The 10,000-nt window shown below is 35.1% G+C and overlaps 1 protein-coding gene across 2 annotated transcripts in view; it reads left to right on the top strand.

Moving 5' to 3' along the window:
* Positions 1-10,000, top strand: part of LOC137626340 (coiled-coil domain-containing protein 39-like) — a 34,952-nt gene that overhangs the window by 11,398 nt on the left and 13,554 nt on the right. Inside the window, exons 2-4 of one of the 2 annotated variants that reach the window (XM_068357413.1) lie at positions 2,248-2,347; positions 6,487-6,565; positions 6,796-6,846. In XM_068357413.1, coding sequence (XP_068213514.1) covers positions 6,508-6,565; positions 6,796-6,846 — 109 coding nt within the window. In that variant the 5' untranslated portion in view covers positions 2,248-2,347; positions 6,487-6,507. The remainder of the gene's footprint in view (positions 1-2,247; positions 2,348-6,486; positions 6,566-6,795; positions 6,847-10,000) is intronic. The other variant, XM_068357412.1, reaches the window with a different exon arrangement.

Genomic DNA, 10,000 nt, shown 5'->3' with positions numbered 1-10,000 from the left:
AGAAGTAGAACAAGCAGTAAAGAAGATGAAGAATAGCAAAGCTACAGGAAGAAGATGAAGAATAGCAAAGCTACAGGAAGAAGATGAAGAATAGCAAAGCTACAGGACCGGATGATATATCACCAAAGGTATGGAAGAGTCTTGGAGAAGAAGGCATAGATATCCTGTTGGACCTGATGCTAAAGATCTTCAATCAAGAAAAGATGCCAAAGGAATGGAGAGGAAGCCTAATCATCCCCATCTATAAGGGGAAGGGAGACATCCAGGGAAGTGGAAACTATAGAAGAATAAAGTTGATAAGCCATACTATGAAGATATGGGAGAAGGTCATTGAGAAGAGACTCAGAGATGAAACAACAATTGGTGAGGAACAATTTGGATTCCTGCCTGGAAGAGGGACTGTAGATATAATATTTGCTTTGAGGCAGATAATAGAAAAACATCGGGAGAAACAGGAAGGATTACATATGGTCTTTATTGACCTGGAGAAGGCATACGATCGAGTACCACGTCAGGAGCTGTAGAGATGTATGAGAGAAAAGGGAGTCCCCGAGAAATAAGTAAGAATCACCCAAGATATGTATGAGAGGGCAGAAGCAAATGTTAAGAGCAGTATAGGCCTAACAGAAAGTTTCCCAGTAAATGGGGGACTACAGCAGAGATCTGCTTTGAGCCCTTACCTATTTGATATGGTCATAGAAGTAGTAACACAAGGTATTAGAGATCAGTCTCCTTGGTATATGCTTCTTACTGATGATGTTATACTGTGTAGCACTAGGCGAGAGGTAGCAGAAGAGAAACGGGAGGAGTGGATAAGAGAAATGGAAAATAGTGGATTGAAGATCAGCAGGAAGAAGACAGAGTATTTAATATTAAAAAATGGGAGAATGTGGAAGTTAGTTTACAAGGAGAGAGATTGAAAAGAGTTGAAAATTTCAAGTATTTAGGATCAACAGTTGCAGAGGATGGTGATCTGGGGAAAGAAATAAACCACTGAATACATACAGAATGGAAGAATTGAAAAAAAGTGTATGGAGTACTATGCGACAGGAAAATAGGGGTTAAGTTGAAAGGTAAAGTACACAGGACAGTTGTGAGACCGGCAATGATGTATGGAGCGGAGATGTGGGTAATGAAGAAGACAGAAGAGAAGAAGCTGGATGTGGCAGACATGAGAATGTTGAGATGAATGTGTGGGGTGACAAGAAAAGATAAGATTCGGAATGAGGTAATTAGGGGTACCACAGGAGTTGAGAACTATCAGATAATATCCAAGAAAGTAGACTGAGGTGGTATGGTCATGTCATGAGAAGAGATGAACAGTATATTGGGAGGAGAGTGATGGAAATGGAGGTGCAGGGAACGAGAAGGAGAGGGAGACCAAAGCGAAGGTGGATGGACTGTATCAAGGATGACCTTCGATCAAAGGGATTAACCGGTGATGAAGTGTGGGACAGAAGTAGATGGAGAACGCTGGCCAGAAACATCGACCCCACATAAAAGTGGGGAAAGATGCAGACAAAGAAGAAGGATACATATATATATATATATATATATATATATATATATATATATATATATATATATATATATGTATGTATGTATGTATGTATATACAGTATATATATATATATATATATATATATATATATATATATATATATATATATATATATATACATACATACATACATACACACACACACACACACACACACACATATATATATATATATATATATATATATATATACATATATATATATATATGGTCGATGGGTATAAGGTTCTATGCTAGCCTATACCTGCAAATTTTCTTAGGTCACCAATCCAACATCTCTTCCCTCGCCTGCTTCTTTTGTAATCTCTAGGGACCCATTCTGTTATTCTTCTCATTATTCTTTCCATTTCTTTGAGTTGCACCTAGCTCATGTTCAAAAGCTTTAATAATGCTCCAAGTTTTTGAAGCCTACAATCATTCAGGTAGGACCATCTTATTATGAACTTTTATTTCTCAGAGAAAGTGGCATTGTACTTTTCCTAATATCACTTTTTTTTTACCAGAAGCTCTTCATACTATGTTTATACTTCTTTTGATATCGGTCTCATGCCCTTAAGAAATACTAACTGTCTTTCTTAAGCATGTATATTCATTAAAAATCTCTAGAGGTTCGTTCATAACCCTTATTTGTTGTCTCTGCATTTTCATTGAAAATCTTCTTTGTTTTATTCGTATTTATTTTTCAGTCCTACATTGCTTCAGTCTATTCAAATCTTCGAACATCTGCAATTCCTCCCATGATTCACTAAAAGGAACTGTGTCATCTGCAAGTCTCAAGTTGTTAAGGTATTTCCCTATTAAAGTTAATTTCTATATTTTCCTAATGAAAATTCTTAAAAACCTTTTCTAGACAGGCTGTGAATAATTTAGGAGATATGGGTCTCCCTGTTTAATTCCTTTTTCAATCGTAAATTTCTCGCTATCGCTATGTAGTTTTATGATGGCTGGTACTTTCCGTGTATACAGTAGGTATCTTTAAGCGTTCTAACATGAGATTCATCTATTCCTTGCTTATGAAGGTCACTGACAAGCTAAATACTGAATTTGTCCTATTTGTATTTCATAAAATGTTCCAACTTCTTTTTCTTATCTTTCGGATTTTTTATCTTTCTTTTCAGCTGCGCAGTTGTAGTTATTGAAGATTCTTATTCATCCTCATCATCATCATCATTATTATTATTATTATTATTATTATTATTATTATTATTATTATTATTATTATTAGCTAAGCTTCAACCCTAGTTGGAAAAGAAGGATGCTATAAGTCCACGGGCTCCAACAGGGAAAAATAGCCGAGTGAGGAAGAAAATAAGGAAATACATAAACTAAAAGCAATGAACAATAGAAATAAAAATATTTTAAGAACAATAGCGACATTAAAATAGATCTTTCATATATAAACTATGAAGAGACCTATACCAGCCTACTCAACATAAAAATATTCGCTGCAAGTTTGAATTCTTGAAATTCTGGCGATTCAACTACCCGATGAGGAAGATCATTCCACAACTTGGCCACAGCTGGAATAAAACTTCTAGAATACTGTGTAGTATATAGCTTCATGATGGAGATGGCATGACTTTTAGAATTGACTGCATACCTAGTATTACGAACAGGATGGTACTGTCCGGAATGATCTGAATGTAAAGGATGGTCATCATTATAAAAAATCTTATTGAACATACATAACGAACTAACTGAACAAAGGTACCAGAGATTAATATCAAGCTCAGGAATAATAAATTCAATAGACCTCAAGTTCCTGTCCAACAAATTAGGATGAGATTCACCAGCTGAAGATCAGATAGGAGAACAATACTCGAAACAAGCCGGAATGAAAGAATTAAAACAATACTTAAGAATAGACTGATCACTGAAAATCTTAAAAGACTTTCTCAATGATCCATTTTGTTGTGCAACTGAAGAAGAGACAGGCAGAATGTGTTTCTCCAGAGTAAATATATTATTAAGAATCAAGTTTAAAATTATAGTAGTTATAGAGAGTGAAAGAAACATTATAAATGCAGAGATCCAGATGTTGAGAAGCCGCTGCCCAGACCTACATACAATCATACTTCAAATTTTATTAGCACGAAGCCCTATAATTTGCACCATGCACTAATTTTAGCTAGATATTTATTAAAGGATTCTGCCACCCCAGATCTACACTCAGGAGATGGCACTAATGCAGAGAGAGTAGTTTCATCTGCATATGCTACGAGCTTGTTTTCTAGGCCGAACCTCATGTCATGTGTATATAGTATGAAAAGTAATGGGCTAAGATCACTACCATGAGAAACACCAGATACCACATTCCTATAATCACTATGTTACCCATCAATAACTCTTTGAAATCTATTACTTAAAAATTAAATAATGATGCTAAGAAAAGTCTTACCCACTCCTAAATGTCAGAGTTTGAAAACAAGCATCTCATGATTAACATGGTCAAACACAGCACTAGAATCAAGGCCAACCATTCAAACTTTTTTACTACAATCAATGCATTTATGCACAACATTGGAGATTGCAAGAAGGGCATCACATGTTCGAAGGCCTTTACGAAAGCTAAATTGTAAACTAGGGAACAGACGATTACCATCAGCATACCTATTTGGACGTTTAACCAAAAGAGGTTAAAAAACTTTAGATAAAGTGGGAGATATGGAAATTGGGTGGTAATCAGCTGGACTTGAACTACCACAAGCACGTTTACCAATTCTCCAAGTGGAAAAAGAATCTCTTTTTACTAACTTACGGAAAATAACAGATAGCGTAGGAGCTAAGAAATCTGAGTTCTTTATAAAAAACAAAGGAAGTATACTATTTGGGTCTATACTTTTCAAGCATCAAGGTCCATCAAGAGAGCCTTATTTTCCAAAGACCAAAAAGCTAAACTAGTTAATTTAGCCCCAGAAAAAACGGAATGAGAAGATCAAGTTTCTCATTACTCCGCTTACTGTCAAACACATCAACCAAAAGGGTTGCCTTTCCTTTGGACAGTGACTGACAGAGCCATATAGTTTAAGTAAAGGAGGATCTGCTACATCCCCTTATGTTCCTGGGTTGTACCAGAAAGTTTTTTTTTTTTTTATGAATAAATTACATCCCTTTACAGTTGAGGTATAAACCTTCTGAGGAAAAGCTCTCAGTTGAATATAGTTATTTCAAGTCAAATCTGATATGTTACCCTTTCAAAGAGGATAGGCCTTTTATACATTTACAATCATCATTGAATCAGGGTTTGTGTTTTGCTCGGTACTTTAGTACACGAGAAGGGATATGCCTATCAATTATGTTGACCTGAACAACAGACTCAACATTAATATACAATTTTGACCAATTCAAGTTTAATAGATCACTCAAAATGGTATTTTTTCTTTATTTATATCATCATTCTTATCATTATTCTTGGAGTTATCTATTAAGTGCAAGCTGGCCAGTCCAAATGTTGAGAACAAGACCATATTTTCTTCGGTTGAATAATTCTGGTCTTCCTTACTTAATATTTCGTAGGATGTAGTCATGAAAGTGTACCACACACAGCATTGTAGGCATCGGCCTCTATCTGCACCTGTTGTTTTATAGATTGTTTCTGATGATATTGTACATTTTTACTTAAAGAAATATATGAAATAGAAATCTATGCAAAAGAGGTGAGTAGGCCTACAGCAGAATCCCATGCTAACCACTGTCTTATTTGTTAATAGGCCTAATATCTCAACGTAATCCTGAGATAGTAGAAAAAGCTTACTAAAATAAAAGAAACTAGTTCAACAGAGGTTGAATGTTTCAGGATATTCATTTCTTTGCGAACATATTGGTTAAATCCCTTCATTACCTCCGCCAACGAAGTTAGAAGGAGGCTATGTTTAACCCCTTGTTTGTGCGTTTTTGTGTTTGTTTGTTTGTTTGTTTGTGTGTGTTTGTCAGTGAATACCCTCCTGCCCACAATGTTAACCATAGAGTAATGAAACTTGCAGGGATTAACTGTTGCGTAAGAAGCTTGAAATGATTAAATTTTGGAAGGCCAAGGTCAAAGGTCAAAGTTACGGTCAAGCAAAATATCCAATTCACGTAATCAGCCATAAGTTTGGACATTGTTGTCACAGAGAATTTAAACTTGGTTCATATTCAAGTGTATTAAAGTCAACGTCAATTAATACATGTTAAGGTCGAAGGTCAAGGTCAAGTAAAATGTCAAATTTCGGACATCAACCACAAGCCCAAAATTTTAATCGTAAAGTAATGGAACTTGCAGGGATTTTAAACTTATGTAAAGAGTTGGAAATTATTAAGCTTTGAAAGGTCAAAGGTCAAGGTCACAGACAAGCAAAACGTCCATATCACGCAATCAGCCATGAGTTTGAACAACCTTGTCACAGAGACTTCAAATTTGGTACATATTAGGGTTTAAGGTTAAGGTCGAGTGCCCCTCTAGTTATTGTATGTTTTCATTTGGACACGGCTTTCAGGCTGTCCTGTTTTTTTGGAGCACGAGCTGTGCTCTTATTTCACTTCTAAATGAATATTCGATACAGATATTTGCTCATTATTTCTGAAAAGGTAGTAAATCTTGAAACTTGCCTTTTTTGAAGATGTGCTTTTCGATTTATTACTGAAAATGTGATTGGATGTACGAAGTTCTAAGCCACATAAGGTAACCCGCCGCTTGGGACGAGTGGCATACCAGGTAACGGTGTCTTTTCCACGTTCATGAGATTTCCATGTTTCTGACAGTTTCAACCAGTGTAACTTTTCTGGGATATTATGCAGTAAACAAAGCAAAACAAAACCAGGTTTCTTCTTTAGTACCTGTTTTTTTTTTTTTTCAATAGATTGTTTTGCTATAGATATACCTTTGAAGAATGATTTCCTTTTCTGTAATATGCAGAAGTTATTAATGGTATCAATTTTGTTTTCAGGAAGACTTCTGACTGCATAAGATGGCTAAGTGGACGACCACTTTAGCTGGCCTGAAGCTCTTATTACTCACAGTATCAGGTAATAACAGAAAATCTTTCATTCTGTGACACACAAACCATCAAAATGATTTGTAATGATAAGCGTCATTTATTATCTTTTCTATTTCCTATAAAGAACTTTTGTGGACAAAGTAACGTGGAAACAACTTGTATTTACACGGATTGTTTGGTAAATATTTTACTCCCTATAATGTAATTATGCAGACGAAAGCAATATAAAAAAATAATTACTCTGTTTACTGTTCACAGTTGCTGGTAATGACTTCGTCTGCCCATCAGAGGGCATATTTAGAAAGTCTGGTACGTATATTATGTTCTGTTCTAACAAATTTCCAAGTAGATACTCAAAATTTATCCGAAATTTTAAAAGGAGCGTTCGCTGCAATTGTAAAATAATTATGAATTGAAAATCATTTCATATTTTAAATGCCATTGTTGATTCAATAGAGGGGATAAATGTTTTCAATTTAATGTTTTTGTTTAATGAATCACTTGAATGTTTAATCAATGAAGGAAAGAAGGGGTTTGTAGATTCAATCTTTTTCAACCTAATCACCCAAATGTATGAAATATATATTACATTGCGTGAATGCGCTCTTCATGATATTGCTTCTAAACGAATTTCACATTTTCAACGTGGGTTTGCTGAATCTCCGACTGCACTGAATGGAATGAGGTCACCAGTCCCATGATGGCCTCTGACCTAAACTTTAAATCCAATCTAATTGTTACGAGATAATTTTTAAAATTTTCTTGCAGAAAACAGATGGTATTTTTTCTTTTTATCTTATCATTTTTATTGTTATTTTCGGAGTTAGTTGTTAAGTGCAAGCTGGTCAGGCCAACTCTTAAGAACAAGAACAAATTTCCTGCGGTTGAATAAATCCGCTCTTTCTTCCTTACTGAATATTTCGTAGGATATAGTGACGAAAGTGTACCTCACATGGCATTGTAGGCATGGGCCTCTATCTGCACCTTCTTTCGAGCCTTGTACATTACCTTTGTTTCTTCTACTAAATTTTACTGCAGGGTTTTCCTACTTCAGTTACACCGTGAGGTAATATTAAAAAATCATTGATGCATGGGCCAATACTAGTTATCTAATGATAATAATAATAATAATAATAATAATAATAATAATAATAATAATAATAATAATAATAATATTTATTATTATTATTATTATTATTATTATTATTATTATTATTATTATTATTATTATTATTACCATCATCTAAGCTACTACCCTAGTTGGAAAAGCAAGGTGATATAAGCCGAAGGGCTCCAATAGGGAAAAATAGCCCAATGAGGAGAGGGAACAAGGAAACAAATAAAATGCAAGAGAAATAATGAACATCATCATCATCATCATCATCTTCTACGCCTATTGACGCAAATGGACTCTGGTTAGATTTCGCCTGGCGTCTCTATCTAGAGCTTTTAAATCAATAATTCTTCATTCATCATCTACTTCACGTTCCACAGTCCTCAGCCCTGTAGGCCTGGGTCTTTTAACTATTCTAAGGCCTTGTAGAGCCCAATTGAAAGTCTGGTGAACTAATGTCTCTTGGGGAGTACAAAAAGCAAGCCCAAATCATCTCCATCTACCCCTTACCATGATCTCATCCACATATGGCACTTGAGTAATCTCGCTCATAGTTTGATTTCTAATCCCGTTCTTCCATTTGACTCCTAATATTTGTTTTCAAATCTACAAAATCTGTTGGATATTTTGTCATTGTCATACCACGACTCATGTCCATACAATAACACCGATCTCACTAAACTGATATAAAGCCTGATTGTTATATGCAATTTCAGGCGATTTGATTTCTAAATTTTACTTAACCTAGCCATTGTCTGATTTGCTTTTTACAGTCTTTCATGAAACTGAAATTCTAAAGACACCGTATTAGAGATCATAGTTCTAAACATTTAAAGGTATCCACCTCATTAATCCTTTTTCCTTCCAATAATATTTCATCTTCCATTGCATATTCCGTTCTCATTATTTCTGTCATTCTTCTATTTATCTTGAGCCCAACCTCATGTGATATTTCATGCGTTCTGGTAAGCAAGCTTTGCAAGCCCTGTGGTGTTCCGCTAGTTATGACAGCATCATCAGCATACTCTCTCTCAGTTAATTTCCAGTCCAATCCTTCTATTCCATCCCCAACTGTTCTATGCATTACAAAATCCAGGAGGAGGACAAATAACATAGGTGACAACACTTTCCCCCTAAGGTACTCCACTGTTCACTTGAAATTCATCTGAAAGGACTCCACTAACATTAACTTTGCACTTGCTATGCCCATGAACAGATTTAATCAGATTTACATATTTAAGAGGAACTCCATAAAATTGGTCGGTGCACACTATCAAAGGCTATTTCATAGTCCACAAATGCCATCAAAAGTGAATTTCTATAACCAATACATTGCTGTACCATATGTTCTAAAATAAGAATTTGGTCAGTACACTTGTTCATCTTCGCTTTTCATCAACCTTTCTCTCTAGTCTCTTTAAAATGAGCATCCTATATATTTTCATGACAACTGACGTAAGTGTGATGCCTCTTTAATAATTACAATCAATCAGATCTCTTTTTTCGCTTTTCACCAACCCTCCTAGCTCCCATTCATCAGGTTTTGCCTCATACCGCCACGCTATACAAAATAATCTTGAAAATATTCTAGGAGTCACTTCATTTTCAGCTAATATCATATCAGCAGTTATTCCATCATACCAAGGGTCTTTCCATCTCCATAGTTTTTTAATGATAGCTTCTACTTCAAAGACACTGGATTTATTCATGGGCCTATCAAGGTCTTCCTCATCTTCAGGTATATTAATCAAATTATTCCCTTCATATCTCCTATTCATGACCTCACTAAAGTGTTCCATCCAACGTTGCCTTTCTTTATCTTCTGTTGTTAAAACAGATCCATCTCTCCTTTTGATGGGTTCATGATTCTTCTTTGCCCCAGTAGAGATTTAACTAATAATTCGGTGACCAATTCTTACACCATAGCCACTCCCTGAATTCATAGCTTAGTCAGCCTCTTATGCTTTCTTGTCTAAATATTGTCTCCAGTCATTCCTGGTTTTTCTTTTGAATTTACTATCCAAACTAGAATACTTAATATGCTCTACCTTGCAATTTTACTTACTTCCTCGAAAACTTTCAACAACCAATTTCAGTCTTTGTTACCATTTTATAGTATCTAAAGTATCATTTGATATCCATGATGTTCACCTTGTAGCTGCATTTCCAAAACTTCCCTACCAACTGACGGATATATGTTCTTAATATCACACCATTCTCCATTAATTGTCTGCTCTTAAAGAATCGATTCCTACATTCAATTGTAAAGGTTTCTCTGTGCTCATCTTGTAGAAGCTTATTTGTATCAAACATAATTACTCTATCTACATTGCTGTTAAGTGCTTTCAG

The sequence above is a fragment of the Palaemon carinicauda genome, chromosome 33, assembly GCF_036898095.1.
Source record: "Palaemon carinicauda isolate YSFRI2023 chromosome 33, ASM3689809v2, whole genome shotgun sequence".
NCBI lineage: Eukaryota > Metazoa > Arthropoda > Malacostraca > Decapoda > Palaemonidae > Palaemon > Palaemon carinicauda.
The sequence above is the reverse complement of the archived record's forward strand: the minus strand, read 5'-3'. Positions and strand labels throughout refer to the sequence as shown.